Below are 18,589 nucleotides of genomic sequence, written 5' to 3'. Positions count from 1 at the left end.
TGGTAGAAGAGAGGGCAGTGATACCCCTCCTAACCCAAGCCCGCCTACCTTCTAAATGATAGCTATAACCTGATTTGGGGCCTTTCTGCACATGTGCTCATGTGCAGAAAAGCCCAAAATAGGGCGATAGCTGTCATTTGGGAGGTAGGCAAGCTTGGGTTAGGAGGGATATTGCTGCCCTCTGTGCCGCATTGGTATCGCTGCACCCAGCGCGGCAGTGGTCTTAAAGTAAAAAAAAAAATCAATTTGAACTCTCCCCCACCCTTCATCCCTTGCTGCTAGGGTGGCAAATCTTTGGCTGCCTATGGGCGGCAAAGAGCTTGATCCATCCCTGTTTATGGATGGGGGCAAAACAAAGGACAGGAGCAGGCTCTCTCTTACTGCCTTCCCAATGTCACCACCGCAGTAAGCCATGCTCCAGGAGTGCTGGGAAATGCCATTTACTCTGTGCTCCAGACGTGTCAGAAACACTGAGAAATCTGCATCTTCCAGTGCGCCAGAAGCCTGGTTTACCACCACAGCAGCACCAAATCCCAAGGGAAAGTGATGGGGAAAGAGTGCAATCTCCCTCCCTCCTTTTGGAGAAGCAGCAGCAACAAGGCAAGTGAACAGGTGATTGTGTGGATGCTTACCACGCCCATTTCCAAACACCTTACATGGTGATGATGGCACTCATGGGAACCAAATTCCAGTCAACCGAATTCCAGTCAACCAAATGTAACCAAATTCCAATCAAAATCAGCTATGGCAACAAAAGCTGCTTCATTTAAGCACCATTGGGAAGGCCATATCTTACAACGTACAACAAAAAAGCAAGCCGCTAGTAATTTAGCACACCCTTCTGAAGGTCACAGCAATAACACTTCTGTGTCAAGCTTTTCCTAAAATTTGGCTTGAATAATATTTTCGAAATGGTTTGGTGGTTTCAAAGTATTAGTTTAGTTTTTGTTCAAGACTAAGGGAGTTTAGCCCGCTATCCATGGATTGTGGGAACCACCGGGCTCGCAGGTGAGCCCAGTTTCCCCAAAGTGGGTCACCCACTTACCTACCCCTCCCCTTAGCCCAGGTTAGCGGAGCAAGTGCTCTGCTAACCCAGGTTTTGTGGTCGTGTATTGCCGCAGCGCAGCTCTGTGAGCCAGCTCACAATAAGTTGTTGTATCAGACCTTACAAGAAATTATAATGAGCGTTGGTTGAGCCCACTCTCCCCGCAAACCTCATTTTGGCAAGTCTCACCGATTGTGAGACTTGCCTCATTGAGCTGTTGAGGTTCTCCCCACGATCTGTGAGAAGAGCCTCTAGGAGGTTAGTGGGGAGAGCGGGCTCAGCCCACTCTCCCCGCACATGAGCAGGGTGGCAGCCCTGGGCGGCCGGATTGGCTGCCCACACGACTGCTGGCTCAGTTACGGAGCCGCAGGGGGCTGGGAAGTTCGGGGCTTGCGTGGCCCCCGAAAGCTCCAACATGCCCTGCGTGAGTGTGCAGGGCATGCTTGAGAGACCCCTGAGCCGGGAGCAACACATGAGTTAAAAAAAAGGGTTTGCAGAGCGCTCGCTCCGCTAGCCTCCGCTAGCCCAATTTTCTTCCATCTTATGAATAGCCTCATTGTCTTACTTTACCAAGATGTCAATGGCAGGCAAGTGAAAAAGGTAAAGGAAGTGGGTGAGAAAGCACACAGGCTCAAGAGGGCTCAGGCCATATTGCTGACCCAACAAATCATCTTCTGAACCAGCTCAATGGGAGAAAAAGTAAACCCTTACCTCGGTGGGACACATCAAAAGCAAGGTCAGTGTGATTCTCTCCGAGACAGTTTTTGGCAGTCAACCGCACATTGTACATGCTTTGCTCCCTAATGCTGATTTGGCAGATGCTCGTTTTAGAATCCGGCTCACAATAAGTTATTGTGTCAGACCTTACAAGAAATTATGATGAGAGTTGGAGAAAAAGGAAACTTCAGAAAATTCATTGTTCTTTTTCCAGTTGGGAATAGGATTCTATAGATACAGAAGCTTTAAACTTTAATAACAGCACCCAGCATCCTGACTAATGCAGTGCCAGTGCTAAGTGAGATGTGTTAGTGCAGCCACTGAGTCCCTGACGAACGCACCACTGGTGTTTGCAAGGAACTGAGAGCTTCCTCTTCCTCAGAAGTGCTCTGTGCCACCTGAAAATATGTGCCTGAAGGTCGTGCAACCCTCAGACTGCAGTTGCACTAACACATCTCATACACTTCATTAGGATGTCCTCCAGTAGAAACAGAATTAGCCTCAATTCAGCCCTCCCACCAAACCATGGTTTAGGAAACTTAACAATGGTTGAGTGTGATACTGGACCGGGTCTCAGGATCAGTGAGCCCGGTTTTGGGCAGTGAGTGGGAAGAGCGGGCTAAACCCGCTCCCTGCACGAGCAGGCAGGGAGCCCTGGGTGGCCGGATTGGCCGTCCACATGATGGCCGGCTCCATGACAGAGCCGGTGGAGGGGTGGGGGGAGTGGGGGCCACATGGCCCCCGCAAGCCCCAGTATGCCCTGCGCTTTTCACCTCCTTGCCTGGGGTCTACTCATGAGTAGGCATGGCGCAATGGCGCGCCGCGGCTACTCATAATCCTAAAAAGCAGGTTTGCTGGAGTGCTCGCTCCGCAAACCTGCTTTTTACGAGGGGTTCTCGAGCGGGTTACCCACTCAAGAACCACTGGGCTCGGCTGCGAGCCCGGTGGTTCTTACGGTCAACAAAAATTGGGCTAGCCTCTGCTAGCCCAATTTTTGTTGATCGTGAGAATTGCCCCACTGGATTAACAAACCATGGTTGGCAACCAGCCAAGAAACTAGATTTTAAGAGTTTAAAGGTATTTGCAAAGAATGCTAACTAAGGTTTGGTCTGCTTGTGGTTAGCAAACCATCATTATAGCTGTAGCGCTGACTTTGGAGGTTGCTGCATCATGGAAATGGGGGTGTTCAGGAAGTGGAACACAAAGCAAAAATCAGCTCTGAAACATGGCCGTCTGCCTGTACTTTTGGAAGCTCAGACCAGGGTATTGGTTATAAAATAGTGGGGCTATTCTCATGATCAGCAAAAATTGGGCTAGGAGAGCCTAGCCAAATTTTTGCTGATCATGTAAACCACCGGGCTCACAGGCGAACCCGGTGGCTTACAAGCGGCTAGCCTGCTTTTGTAGTCCTCCCCTTAGCCCGGGTTTGTGGAGTGAGTGCTCCGCAAACCTGGGCTTCCCAATCGTGAGTAGCTGTGGTGTGGCGCCATGCTGGGGCTACTCATGAGTAGACCCCTGGAGGGGAGGTGAAAAGCCGCCTCCCGGCTCCAGGGTTCTCCCCAGTATGCCCTGCACACTTGTGCAGGGCATACTGGAGCTTCCGGGGCCATGCGGCCCCCGAGATCTCCAGCCTCCGCTGGATCCATCACGGAGCCGGCAATCATGTGGGCAGCCGATCCAGCCATCCAGGGCTCCCTCCCTGCTCCTCTCCCCGCGCACTCACAAAAACCGGGTCTCACTAATTGTGAGACCTGGCACAGTTAGTGCTAGCCATAGTTTGATGCAATACTTGAACTGAGCCTTCTCTTTTCTTTCATCAAGCATTGAGGCTGTTCTTATGAGGCAGCCAAGCCCACTCTTGGCTGCTCACGAGAAGCAGCAGGAGGCAAGTGGCAGCCATTGCTACAGCAGACCCACCTGTGGAGCCTCCTTCAGAATGACGTTAAGAAAGCAAGTGCTCTCTTAACCTCATTTTCTTGGTCGCCTGCCAGCCCCGACTGCTTGCAGCTGGTGCTGGGAGACAGCAGGGTCCCCAGCCAGCATCGGGGGAATCCTCACAATGCACTGCACAGGTGCCGTGCATTATGGGAGTTGGGGGGGGCGAGGTGAGGCTTCCCATCCCCTGACCCTACACGTTGCCAGCATCTACCAGCAATTGTGTGGGTGGGCAGGCGATCTGCCCGCTCAGGAAGAGAAGAGGGATCGCCTGCGAGGAGGTAAGTGCTAGCAGCCTTCCTCCCCGCTTTCCCTTGAGCCCTTTCTCACTGATTGTGAGAAAGGGCTCTACATCTGAAAATAAAAGGCAGGTTTCCAGTCGTTAGAATATGAAGCTATAGTTGAAAATTCGTGGGCGATGCCAAAAGCCAGAGAGGTGGTGGAATAACGTATTGAGTGGCTGAGGATGGGGCTTCATTGTCCTCATCCTTCCCATGACTGATCAAAACAGAATAAATCATGCAAAATAAACATATGCCAATTCCTCAGTTTGCATAAGGTATATAGATCACAGACGTAGGTTTTTTAATTTTTGTCTGGAGCAGGATTTGAATTGCCTGAGTGTAGAATTTTAATTTCGTCTGCTTGCAGACGAAACACAGACCTGGTCCAGAAGAGCCAGGGGCCAAGGCACACTACATTAAACATGTCGTTTTGGCATTGCATGATTGTTTTATGAAGGTAAATAGCAATTGTGGGGGGGGAGGGCATACAATCAGGATCACAACTGCAGCATGGCTGTGGAGGGCTTCAAGCCTTTGCTGTTGCCATGGTCACAATCCAGACCACATCTCTCCCCTGCTCTGCAGCTGCTATTTCCATTGGGAGAGAAGCTCGATTTGAAGAAAAGTCCATCAGAGTTCATATTTCCTTTAGAATGTCCAAGATATTCCCTCAGGTATTATTTAGTTGGGAAGCACCTGCCATCCTCTCCACTGTTTCTGATAGCTGGATCGCCAGTGGGCACAAGGGCTGCCCCCCCTCCTCCCCCATTTCTAACAGCTGGCTTGCCACTGGCAATGTAAGCTTCATAGGAACTCCTATTGGATGCCCATCATGCAAGGCCTCAGGTGGTGACTGGATTATACATGAAGGCACATATGGATGGCAATGGTCCTGGAGGTACTTAACTCCCAAACCATTTAATAGGAGTTCTGTCTGAAAGTCTCCAGTGAAGGCGAGCCCACCACTTGAGGTTGTGTCTTGTTCCACTGGGCAACGCCTCTTCCAGTTGGGAAACTATGTCTAAGGTCTAGCCAAAATCTGCTACCTTGTGATCTCAGTCCATTGGGTCTAGTCCTGCCCTCAGCAAAAACAGAGAAAAGGTATACCCCTTCTTCAATGTGACAGCCCCTCAGATATTTGAGGACTGCTATCTTATCAGGGAATACTTTCTTCAGCAACAATAGTACATTTCCGAGGCCTGTGCAGTCGAAATATCCTCTATTGATATCAAACAATATCAGCAACGTTGGATATATCAGAAATAATCCCAATACAATATTTAGCAGCCTATATCAAATCAGAATTATCTTAATCACTCCCTAAATATTGAAAATAATTTATTTTAAAATCAAAATATTGGGACTACAAAATGGCATCTACAGCCTGCTTTTGGCAGTTAGGGCATGTTTTCTCCTCAATCACAGATTCAAAATTGACTGCCATCTTCTGCCTGCCCACCTGCTCATTTATTTATTTAGCCTATTTAATTTCATTTAATCAATTTGAAAAGAAAATGGTGGATTCTTGGATGTGACATCACATCCACTGTGATTCTTGGATGTTAGTCCAATTTTGGCACAAGTAAAAAAAACACCAAAAATCAACAGATGGCCCAATTTACTTAAAATTAAGTACAAAGAATACTGTCATCCTGAACTACATGTGACCCAAATTTGAGAGCTCGCTGCCCAGCTATTCAAGATTTCTTCTCCTCCTCCTCCTCCTCCTCCTCCCACCCACCCCGTCACCTCTATGGTGAACATTTCTGATTCTTATTGGATTTCTGACTGGAAATTCTATAATGATACGATATCTGATATGGCTAAAGGTTCCCTAAATCTGATTCTGATACTTATCAGATCAGATGTTTTCAGAGGTGCACAGGCCTAATATTTTCTCCAAAACAGTTCCCTCACCACACTGCCAAAGTCTAGCTCAACACTTCTCATCTGCAAAGATTTTCATAGCATGATTAGAAGAAACTGTTACTTCAAGAATACTTACACACTAGACAAAACAAAATGTGTTTGACAATTATTTGGAAATTTATCATTTTCCTGAAGAGGCAGCCAAGTACACTTTAAGGTTATCATGTCTTCGGTTTCGCAGGTGAAATCTCTGGGTTTATCAGGTCGTGCTGGAAACACAAATCAAAGGTGTGTTACAATGTTTCCTCCTTTTGTACTAGCCTCACAAACTCCTTTGAAGCACGTGAACTTTAGGCCATATGCCAGCAGAAGATCCAATCATTTCACAAGCAAAAACAAAGAAGCGCATCTCACGATCAGTGAGAAAGGCTACCCTCTTTTGTGAGGAGAAAGCCCGAAAGTGTTTACCTTGCCACAGATGAGCACAGAGGATTCACTGGGCAGGTGGAGCACCTGCTCAGATGAGTGGCGGCTCTCCTGCAGTCCGCCAGCACCTCACCGTGCCATGCTCAGCTGTTCCAGGGGTCAGGCTCAGGGAAGCACCACCATGCAGCACCCTGCCCCCAGAATCCCAATAATGCACTGTGCAAGTGTATGGTGCATTACTGGGAGTCCCCTCCCAAGTGTAAGCAGCCAAGGCAGACACACAATCAAGTAACCTGGTGTGTGGGTGCAATCGCGCCCAAAACCTGGGTTAAGCGGCGGGCTGCATAAGACGGCACGCCACGGAAGTGGCACATGGCTCCTGGCAGCTCTCATGAGCAGCAGAAACTGGGCTGGGCTTCCCTAGCCCAGTTTTCACAGCTGGTGAGAATAGCTTCAAAGACTGTGGTCTGCTGCCATGCTTATCCCCACTGCCAAAAATATTCCTCATTCAAGATGACATTGGTCACCATCTCTCTCTCTGTCTATCTATCTATCTATCTTTAGCTGTGATGTCCAGCTAATCTTATTTTATTGTTTATTTAAAGATTTTCCATTAAGAACATGGAGCTCATCCAATTAATTCCTCACTGCCACCATCCTGTCTCTTTGTCAGAAAAGGGGGGAAAATACAGGTTCACACACAGCCTCACCTTGAGGCTATTCCCACGATCCCTGGGAAATGGGCTAAGGGAGTTTAGCCTACTTTCCAGGGATCATGGGAACCACCGGGCTCACAGGTGAGCCCAGTGCTCCCAAGATGGCTAGCCCACCTAATTCCCCCTCCCCCTCCCCTTAAATGAGGTTAATGGAATGAGCGCTCTGTTAACCTCATTTTTTGCTCATGTGCAAGCAGGCTCCCCAGCTTGGGAGTCTCTCCAGGATGCCCCGCACACTTGCATGGGGCATCCTGGAATTTCCAGGGGCCACACGGACCCCAATCCCCGCGGTCCCCGTCGGTTCCGTGATGGAGCCGGCAGCCGTGTGGGCAGCCAATCCGGCTGCCCAGCTATGAGCAGCTGCTCGTCTGAGGGGAGAACGGGCTAAGCCTGCTCTCCCTGCAAGCCAAACAGAAGCTCTTCTCACGGATTGTAAGATGAGCTTCCTTGACTACTCTGTTTCTTTTCTTTTTTCCAGTTCTTTCCTTTAGGTCTCTCCAATAGTGTGGCTTTTTTAGTAGCATGGCGTGGCTTTAGTGCAGGGGTTTACAGACCAGAATAGAAAATCAGTTTAACACAAATAACCAGGTTTTACTATTTGGCATACAACAGGAATGGTTCTTTGCTAACAACTGTAGAGAGAAAATATTAGCTAATCCTATTTACTGTATTGAACACTAATAAGCATTTCAGGACAGGCCACATCTGCACCTAACATGGAACCACAGTTGAAAAGGCCTGCAGTTCTGTGAATGTTATGTCCAAATGCGGGGAATTGCAGTCAGGTGGGGCAATGAAACCGAGGGTTCAAGGCTGGGACTCCAATCTGAACCCTTGGATTAAATGAAGTTTTGCCGCCTCAGCCTAAGGTTACCAGCAGCCTGCGGTACATCAGAATTTGGAATTTGGGATTTGGCTGCTGGCCTTGGAACCGGAGTTGAGGGAGGAAGCTGCTCCCTCAACTCTGTCCCAATTGGCTGTGTGGGCTGTCCTTCTGTTAAGCCTGCACTGCCAACTCCCCCACTTCTCTGCAGTCTCGCTGACTGCAGAGAGGCAGCTCTCCCAAACATCCAAATTTGTCCATTCCAGTGGATCCACTGTTCCATGTTACATGCTCTTTTGGCCACAGTTTTCCCTTTCTTTTCTGACTCTTCTCTAATTGCTGTTTATACCCATTCAGAGAACTTCTCTTTCGTCCCTCAGGTAATTAGGTTTCCCAGTCATTATATAGGCAACAAGCTTCTCACTAGCTGCCCCTTATTACCTTTTCTATGCCTCTCTGTCCCCTGGTTGGTTTGGACAAAACCTTCCCCACTAATACTGACCCACACAGTTAATATAAGGAGGAGGATGTGCCAAAAGCGCACACACCCTAGATTGTATGACATCCTCCCAGTTCATTTCTACATCAGAAAACTAGATTCCTATCAACATAAATCCCACCCAATAACACAAAGCATTTTCCGCTTACTGGCTGTGTAGAGATTTGTTCCATCATTGCCATTTGTTCCTTTATTGCCATTAGAAAACAGACACAACACATAATACTTGTGAGGTATATCTGAATACGGGACATTTTTTACAGTAAAATCCACTTTTCGTTGCCTTGTGCTTGTGTTATATGGAGTATTCCCGAACAATAATTTTTTTACAGTTTCGTTTTTCTTTGCAATGCAGCAAAAGCTGACATCAGAAGAACCTTCTTCAACAACCTTGTACTTTGGGAAGATATAATTCTTGCTGTCATCCACAGTATACAATCCTGAACAAAGCAAAAGAGAAAATAGATAATTGTCCTCTTAACACAAGCCTTGGATATTGAACTATGTGAAGGACTTTTGGGAGCTTACAATATGAAATGCAAAGCTGGGCAATTACTGAGTAGTTGCCATTGACTCACAGGGGGAGATGACTGAAAAACTGCACTTTGAGACAATGTTGCAATGGGATCAAAACCTACTCAGGTCTATGTGCTTCTTCTGCACTGAGATAAATGAAAGGCATCACACCGACAATTCGGTAAAGGGGCACAGACATAGACATGATGAGGGCAAAAAAAGAAGAAGCAGCAGCAGCGAAGGAGACATTCAGAGAGAAAGGAAACATTATTTATTTATTTATTTATTTATTTATTTATTTATTTAATGCATTTTTATACCGCCCTAACCCAAGGTCTCAGGGCGGTTCACAACAAATAAAAACAGTAAAACATTAATTAAAAACAAAAACAGAAAATTTAAAAGCAAAAATTTAAAACACAGTTTAAAATTTTAAAACAATATTCTAAAAACACCACTAAAACAAAACAATATCAGTTAAAAGCCTGGGTGAACAGATGTGTCTTTAAAGACTTTTTAAAAGTTGTCAGAGATGGGGAGGCTCTTATTTCACTAGGGAGCGCATTCCAAAGCCTCGGGGAAGCAATGGAGAAGGCCCGTCCCTGAGTGGCCACCAGACGAGCCGGTGGCAAATGCAGACGGACCTCTCCTGATGATCTCGATGGGTGGTGGGGTTCATGATGAAGAAGACGTTCTCTTAAATACCCAGGGCCTAAGCCGTTTAGGGCTTTATAGGTTATGACCAACACCTTGTATTTTGCCTGGAAACATATCAGCAGCCATTGTAACTCCTTCAATACGGGAGTAATATGGTCTCTCCTAGATGACCCAGAGACAAACCTGGCTGCCGCATTCTGGACCAACTGTAGTTTCCGGACTACATACAAGGGCAGCCCCACATAGAGAGCATTACAGTAATCCAGTCTGGAGGTTACCAGCAGACGTACCACAGTTTTGAGGTCATCTATCTCAAGAAACGGATGCAGCTGGCGTATCAGCCGAAGCTGATAGAAGGCACTTCTGGCCACTGCCTCAACCTGGAACACCAAGGAGAAACTTGGATCCAGAAGCACTCCTAGGCTGCATACCTGTTCCTTCTGGGGAAGTGTGACCGCATCCCGAACAGGCATATCAAAATCGTCTCTCGAGTTCTGACCCCGCACAATGAGTACCTCTGTCTTATCTGGATCCAGTCTCAGTTTGTTATCCCTCATCCAGTCCATTACCGCCTCCAGGCAGGCATTTAGGGAGGTTATGCCCTCTCCCGATGATGCCAACATGGAGAAATAGATTTGGGTGTCATCAGCATACTGATAGCACCCTGCACCAAATCTCCTGATGATCTCTCGCAACGGTTTCATGTAGATGTTAAACAACATCGGAGACAATATGGAGCCTTGAGGGACACCATACAAAAGTTCAGATTTTGAAGAACAACAGTCTCCAAGGGACACCATCTGGAACCTGCCCAAGAGGTAGGAGCGGAACCACTGCAAAGCAGTGCCTCCCACCCCCAACTCCCTCAGACGCTCCAGAAGGATACTATGGTCGATAGTATCGAAAGCCACCAAGAGGTCCAAAAGGACCAACAGCATCACACTTCCTCTGTCAATTGCCAATAGGAGATCATCCATCAGGCCGACCAAGGCAGTCTCCACCTCATAGCCAGCCCGGAAGCCAGTTTGAAATGGGTCTAGATAATCCGTTTCCTCCAAGACTGTCTGGAGCTGAGAGGCCACCACCCTCTCAATTACATTGCCCAGCTGCAGAAGGTTGGAGGCAGGCCTGTAGTTACTCAGCTCTGAGGTATCCAAAGTAGGCTTCTTTAGAAGCGATCTCATAATTGCCTCCTTAAGACTAGGAGGCATCCTACCTTCCCTCAGAGATGCATCTATTATCTCTACCAGGCCTTCTACAATAACCCCGCTGCCAGATAGAATAAGCCATGTCGGGCAAGGGTCAAGAGGACAGGTGGTGGACCGCACCATTCCAATCAGCTTGTCCACATCCTCAGGAGTCACAAACTGGAACTGATCCAACCTATCTACACAAGAGAAGTCGCTGGACACCTCCACATCAGACACTGAAGTAATTGTGGAGACGGAGTCTAAGTCGGCCCAAATACGAGAAATTTTTCCACAAAGAATCATTAAAAACATCACAGCTGGTAATCGATGGTTCCAGATTCTGATTCAAGGGAGGAGGGGCACATACTAGCCCTCTCACAACCCTGAACAACTCCGCCAGACATGAACTTGTGGATGCAATACGGGCAGAAAAGAATTGCTTCTTTGCCACACGTATCACCTGAGCATAGGTCTTCAAGTGAGCTCTATGTTGCAATCTGTTGGATTCAAGCTGAGTCTTTCTCCACCTGTGCTCCATTTGTCTACCTCGCTGCTAACACATTCCCTCACAGTCCCCTGAAAAAGGGGGCAGCCAGCTAATGCCCAGATCTAACCCCAAGGGAGGGAGTGGTGGGTGCACCCAAACTTCATCAAAAGAGGAATGGCTCCAAACGCATGGCCAGGACTTTTATACCCATCCTTCCACATCTCACAAAATCCCACGAGAGGCAGAACAAAACAACCAAATGCAGCCTATTCAATGGCCCAGTGCAAATTATGCCCCGCCCGCATGCCACATAGGTGGTGGGAAGGAGTAATTTTTAAGGCTCTAAATATGAGGAGGAAATGGTAAACCCCTCCTGTATTCTACCAAAGAAAACCACACGGCTCTGTGGGTGCCAGAGGTCAAAAATGACTTGAGAGCATATTTTACCTTTATTTTACACACGATCAGTGTGCAGGGCCAAAAGGAGTTCATCGAGGAAAACGGGCTTGACCCCCTCTCCCCACAGACAATCACTCACCCCTCCTTAGGCAGGTGGATCACCCACCCAGATGAGCAGTGGCTTGGCTCCTGTGCCTGGCTGAAGCTCGCCCGGTCAGGTTGGGCGAGCTCCAGGGGTCGGGCAAAGGGAGGCACCGCCATGCGGCACCCTGCCTCCGGGAGCCCCAGTAATACACTGTGCAAGTGCATGGTGCATTTCTGGGATCCTCCCTGAGAGTGCCGGCCGCAGCTGCAAGCAGCCGCCGTGAGCACATGATCGTTAAAATGTTAACGGTGTGCTCGTGCCATTAACGTCATTTACATGGGAGGTATTTAGGCAGGCTTGCTGCTGTGGAGCCACTGGGTTCGCCTGGTGAGCCCGGTGGGTCTCATGAGCGAGCAAAACCAAGTTCCCAGCCCGGTTTTTCTCACTCATGAAAATAGCTGCTTTCATTGACTTCAGAAGTCAACCAAGCAATTTTAGCTGACACGCGGTTGATTTTTATGCACATAGATGGCATTTATTTATTTATGTGATTTAAAAAATTTTTACATTTTATATCCCGCTCTTCCTCCAAGGAGCCCAGAGCGGTGTACTACATACTTAAGTTTCTCCTCACAACAACCCTGTGAAGTAAGTTAGGCTGAGAGAGAAGTGACTGGCCCAGAGTCACCCAGCTAGTATCATGGCTGAGTGGGGATTTGAACTTGGGTCACCCCAGTCCTAGTCTAGCACTCTAACCACTACACTGCGCTGGTTCTCTTTTGCACATCATGTCCTCATATGGACATACAGAGCCAGTGGAGGTACAAAAGAGTATCCCAAGCATAGGGTGGGGACCAAATTGATTTTACATTTTATATCGTCAACTCATGACTATGCTCACAAATTGTGCTTTGTCTTGTTCCTTCCCTATCCCACAGAGGCTTGCAGGAGCCCCAGGATTTCTGTGCAGGTTTGTCTGTAACATGACACTATTAAAATAAGCATCATTGTATGTCTGAGTATTATATATTATGTTGGTCTCAGGCCTGCTTGAAGGTTTGGAGGCAGAATTGGAAGCAGATTCAATCAGTCCAATTTAGCCCAAATTAATCCAGTTCACGTTGAGTTGGGTTGATTTTGGTCCCCAAAGCTTCACTTTGTCCCTCTCTTTTCCCCCGCCTTACCATGACCTCGAAAACCTAGTCACCTGGCACAAGAGAGGCCAGGCTTGCCTTTAACTTCATTCCCAACAGTGAGGAAGCAGTGGCTACAATGGCAGCTTAAGTTTTGAAAGGATTTCCAGAGGAGGTTTGCTTTTTATTTCAATTTCCTTGCAGTTCTGGGGAAAGTACTGGGGTTTGTTTGTTTTTTGAGAACTGTAGTATTTTGGGGGGCTGTGATTATTGAAGCAGCCCCAGAAAAGACTAAAATTCCCAAGAAACTCTGCACTTTCCCCTGACCTGGGTGGGGAGGGAGGCTCTTCTAGAAATCTTTTAAAAACCTCAAGCTGCTACTGCAGCTGCTGCTCCCTTGCTATCAGAAGCAAAGTTAAAGGAACATGCCCTGCCTTTTTCCTGATCATTTAAATTTAGCCTTGAACCTAGGGCATCTATTTAGAGATTAAGGGAGTAGCAGGGAGGGACTGAACCTTTGGCCCCAAACTGAAGCAGGCTGAAGTGATGCAGGAATGCCAAATGAAAATTGGGGGTAGGGAGGCCTCTTAAGTGCCAAGGTGGACCCTGAATAAAATTGGAATTATGTCACACAACTCTAGGTGATCTGTACTTCTAAAGACAGGTTATCCCAATGCATGGCTCTTGTAGGTATTTGTCTCAGCCACATGAGTCATCATTTTGCATCTGGTTCTGCTTCACAGCCACCATTTTGTTCCTAGCCGCAGTGGGGTGCTTTCCAGCCTAGCTGCTCAACAGCAGCAAAATGCTTCCGTTCAGGCAAGTCACATCTGAAACGTAAACAGCAGGAGGAGCAGCCTCATGGAAACCAACAACCTGAAAAAACAGCAACTTTCTCACACCTCGTATATTAAAGGAGCTACACTGGCTGCTGATATGTTTCCGGGCAAAATACAAGGTGCTGGTTATAACCTATAAAGCCCTAAACAGCTTGGGCCCTGGATATTTAAAAGAATGCCTTCTTCGTCATGAACCCCACCACCCACTGAGATCAGCTGGAGAGGTTTGTCTGCATTTGCCACCGGCTTGTCTGGTGGCCACTCAGGGACGGGCCTTCTCCACTGCTGCCCCGAAGTTTTGGAATGCACTCCCTAGTGAAATAAGAGCCTCCCCATCTCTGACAGCTTTTAAAAAGTCTTTAAAGACACATCTGTTCACCCAGGCTTTTAATTAATGTTGTTTTAATGCTGTTTTAAAATATTCTTTTAAAATTTTTAAATTGCTGTAATGTTTTAAACTTTTAATTTTTGTTTTAACTAATGTTTTACTTTGTTTTTATTTTGTTGTAAACCACCCAGAGATGTAAGTTTTGGGCGGTATAAAAATGTGTTAATAAAATAAATAAAATAAATAAAATAAAATATACAATGTCCTAGCTCTCTATCGCAGCGATTACATTCGAAACAAGGCATCGTAAATGTGAACGGCACCCTGCTGTCTGCGTAGGGACTGTGGTGTCACAGCACAGGAAGTGTGGAAGCACACTTCCAAGATACGACATGACCCCATTGCAGGGTCGAATCTGGAAAGTGCTCTGGTGGGCCTCGGGGTTCCACAAAAAACCAAGTAGATCTTGCAAACTGAAGCCTACCACCCATGCTGCACGTGCTGTATTAATATGCAATGTAGATATAGTCCCCACCACCACCACCACCACCACCACTTGCTTTCCCCCTGCTTTAAGAGGCAATGGGGCTATTCTCATGACCAACAAAAATCGGGCTAGGAGAGCCTAGCCCGATTTTTGTGGGTCGTGAGAACCACCGGGCTCGCAGCCAAGCCTGGTGGTTCTGGAGCGGCTAACCTGCTCCTGTAGCCCACCCCTTAGCCCAGGTTTGCGGAGTGAGTGCTCCACAAACCTCAGCTATCTGCTTGTGAGTAGCCGCGGTGCAAATCCATGCCGTGGCTACTCGTGAGTAGATCCCTGGCAGGGAGGCTTAAAAGCAGCCTCCCAGCTCAGGGGTCTCCCCAGTATGCTCTGCACACTTCCACAGGGCATACTGGGGCTTTTGGGGGCCGTGGGGCCCCCGAGCTCCCCAGCCCCCGCCGGCTCTGTCTTGGAGCCGGCCATTGTGTGGGCAGCTGATCCAGTCACCCAGGGCTCCCTCCCTGCTCATGAGCGGGGAGAGCGGGCTTAGCCCGCTCTTCCTGCTCACTTCCCCAAACCGGGTCTCACGGATCATGAGACCCTGTTCAATGTTTGTTTACCTTTTACTGTTTCCCATGGACTCCAGTCACTCCACTCTTCAGGAAGTGGAAAACTTCCATTTGTCACCATAATCCTGATTCTTACTGCATGAGGCGTACACTCCAAGGGTACTTTGGGATTCCAGTCCCATTTCAGAGTTTGATTTAACTTATTGAGGTTTGTTGTATAATTCTCCTAAACGTATAAAATAAAAAGAGGAGCACAGAATGATGAGGAAATAGTCATATGTTACTAGCCATGCTTGCTGTGCCATTTTGGGTGCTTCAGTGTGCCTCTCAAACTTAGCTGTTTAGCCATTTTCCCCCCTTAGCCTGCTTGGAAGAGAAACGCTGGCTGCATTCCAGGGAACAGGTCATAAGAATATAAGAACAGCCCTGCTGGATCAGGCCCAAGGCCCATCTACTCCAGCATCCTGTTTCACACAGTGGCCCACCTGATGCCACTGGAAGCCACAGGCAGGAGTTGAGGGCATGCCCATTCTCCTGCTATTACTCCCCTGCAACTGGTACATCCTGAGGGTGGAGGTGGCCCACAACCTTCCAACTAGTAGCTGATGATAGACCTCTCCTCCATGAAGTTATCCAAGCCCTTCTTAAAGCCATCCAGGTTGTTGGCTGTCACCACATCTCGTGGCAGAGAATTCCACAAGTTGATTATGCATTGTGTGAAAAAGTACATTCTGGCAAGGTGTTTACCTATAGTGTCTTACAGGTCATTTTGCAAATGACAGCAGTGGGCTAAAGGAAGTGCCCCTCTCCGGTTCCATCTGAGGATAGGCAGAGAGAGAGAGAGAGAGACAGGGCAGACCCAAATCAGAGTTGAAAAGAGACAAAAGGAAAATGAATGCAAGCTCTCTTCCTCCCATGTAAGATGATAAGAACGTTCAAGGCTAAACAAAACTTCTCAGCTCAGTTCCTCCCAGCTGTTATTAGAATAAGGGAGTAAATGCCAGAATGTGTGATGTGCCCCCTCCCTATTCAGGTGATTGATCAGTGATCTCTCTCATGAAACTCTCTTTGTTTAAGAAGCATACAAGGGAGCCACCAATACCCAATATTCACACCTTATTTGGAGCAAGAATTCCTAAAGTCAATAGAAATTCCTCAAGGAGGACCTGCAACTCTTCAGTCATGTCTCAGGGTATGTTTTTGCCTGTAAGAACCCTGCCTTTGCCACTCCTGGCTCAGGCTACATTCTTGCCAGCACACACTCTGCCCGGGGTGCCCTTGCATTTGCACCTCACCACTGGATGCTGCCCAGGCACCCCTCATGAGCTCGCCTCATGCTTGAGCTCCCCAGAGAGACAGACACCCAGCTAGAAGCATGTAGAGATGGCAAATGGCTTTCCTCTTTCTCTAACCCCAAGCCTCTATCCCAGGGGCGTAGCAAGGTTGGAGTGGGCCCAGAGACAAGATTTTAAAATGGCCCCTCCCACCAATGTAAATTGTGGACGATGCAAGTCATTTAATGGTACTAGAGAAAGACATGCTGTTCTGGTAGCTCCAGGTCTTAAGACTCACATCAATTTCAGAGGATGAATACAACTGAAGGAAGCCTGGGTGGGTGTGCGGCATGTGACTTGCCTCTGGGGGGGCCCCCAAAGCAGTGGACCCCCAGACAACTGTCTCCCCTTGCCCTATTATAGTTACACCCCTGCTCTATCCCCCTTCCCATCACTGTAGCCTGGTAATATGCCCCAAGCTTAACCATCCCCCTTTCCCTTTTTAAAATCCTATTACCTATTTTAATTATCCTATTATAAAGCAACTCTGTTTTCAAGAATATGTGTCTATTCTCTTTCAGTGCATCCACATTGTGGCAGCTGCCCCACAGGGTATTGAATATTGTATTGCTGTTGATTGATCTGAACCCATCTGATGCTCATTTCCCCCACTATGAGCAAAGCATAGACACAGAGGCTATTCTCAGAGTCTGTCAAAATTGGGCTAAGGGAGCCTAGCCTGATTTTGCCAGATGGTGAGAACCACCGGGCTTGCAGGCAAGCCCGGTTTCTCCTAAGCAGGTCACTCGCTTAACTACCCCTCATCTAAGCCCAGGTTAGCAGAGCAAGCGCTCTGCTAACCCGGGCTTTCAGATCATGTGGTGCTGCAGCGTGACTCCATGCCATGGCAACTCACAAGGAGACCCTGACCAGGAGGCTAAAAAGCAGCCTCACAGCTCGAGGGTCTCTCCAGCATGCCCTGTGCGCTTGTGCAGGGCCTGCTGGAACTTCTGGGGGCCATGCGACCCCTGATCCCCACAGCCCCTGCCAGCTCCATGACAGAGCTGGCAGTCGTGTGGGTGGCCGATCCGGCTGCCCAGGGCTGCAGCAGGGCTCAACTGTGGGGAGAGCAGGCTAAGAGAGCGAGGTCTCGCAAACCCCGCAAACTCCGTTATGGTGGGTCTCACCAATTGTGAGAACCGCCTCACAGACTGTGATAGCTTACTAATGTCCATGTGTAGACATAGGGTCTTTTGCTCACTGTTTCTGTAAACAGTGTCAATGAACATGCTGTAGAGACTGAGGCGGGTCTCACGATCTGTGAGACCCGCTTTTCCCCAAACTGCGGGGAAAGCGGGCTAAGCTCTGCCCAGATTGGCCACCCACATGATTGCCAGCTCCGTGACGGAGCCGGCGGGGGCTGGGGAGCTCGGGGGCCACGAGCGCGCAGGGCATACTGGGGAGACCCCTGCTTTTAAGCCTCCTAGCTGGAGGTCTACTCATGAGTAGGTGTGGCGCTCGCTCCACAAACCTGGTTTTTTACCAGGGGTTCCTGAGCAGGTTACCCACTCTGGAACCACCAGGCTCATAGCCCGAGCCCGGTAGTTCTCACGTATAGCAAAAATCGGGTTAGGGTTAAAAATCCTAGACTGATTTTTGCTAATCGTGTGAATGGCCCCACTGAGAGCAGCTTCAGACATTATAATGACGGAAGTGAGCAAACCTGTAAGTGCCTTTTCCTTCTTGCTCTTCTATACTGCCATTTAAATTCAACTCCCATGTGGGCCTAGTTCAGACACTACAGCCCAGCTATGGTTTGATTGTGGGGGTCATGCCTCAGGGTCACATTCTCCCCCATTCTTCTGTGCTCTTTGGTTCCCTTCCTCAAATCCTGGTTGCCAAGAATCCCAGATGGTCTTTGCATCCAAATTGGCCAAACTATGGTTACCACAAACCATTGTTCGTGAAGCCAAGATCAAGTTCAAGCTGAGCTTTCCAGAGCTGGTCTGTGTTAACAAGAGTTTGCATTCAATGTGCAAACAATAGTCTGTAATAAGATGCAACAACAAACCATGGTTAACACAAGTCAGGAAATAAGAGAGGGAACCCAAGTACAAGAGGGGAGAGTAGGGAATGGGCAAGCCCTAAATATGGCCCCAACAGCCAAACTATGGTTTGGTCATAACAAATTCCTGACAATATCTGCTTACAGGTTGTGGAAGTCATACAGTGCTCTAACTGCCAATTGCCCCAAAGACTAGAGAACTGAAAGGAAGCATACTCTGCCCTCTGCCATCAGAATAAGGGGTTGCTAGTT

At 48.1% G+C, this 18,589-nt stretch overlaps 1 protein-coding gene across 6 annotated transcripts in view; it reads right to left on the bottom strand.

Annotated features, from left to right (window-relative positions):
- The window catches only part of LOC128341549 (oncostatin-M-specific receptor subunit beta-like), a 71,112-nt gene that overhangs the window by 26,536 nt on the left and 25,987 nt on the right, over positions 1–18,589 (bottom strand). For all 6 annotated transcript variants that reach the window (XM_053287818.1, XM_053287824.1, XM_053287819.1 and 3 more), the window contains 4 exons: positions 15,050–15,224; positions 8,464–8,754; positions 5,987–6,119; positions 1,757–1,908 (listed from right to left, as the gene is read on the bottom strand). In XM_053287818.1, the coding sequence (XP_053143793.1) occupies positions 1,757–1,908; positions 5,987–6,119; positions 8,464–8,754; positions 15,050–15,224 (751 nt within the window). The remainder of the gene's footprint in view (positions 1–1,756; positions 1,909–5,986; positions 6,120–8,463; positions 8,755–15,049; positions 15,225–18,589) is intronic.

The sequence above is a fragment of the Hemicordylus capensis genome, chromosome 2 (genome assembly GCF_027244095.1).
Source record: "Hemicordylus capensis ecotype Gifberg chromosome 2, rHemCap1.1.pri, whole genome shotgun sequence".
Lineage (NCBI taxonomy): Eukaryota > Metazoa > Chordata > Lepidosauria > Squamata > Cordylidae > Hemicordylus > Hemicordylus capensis.
This window is presented reverse-complemented; position numbering and strand designations above follow the sequence as displayed.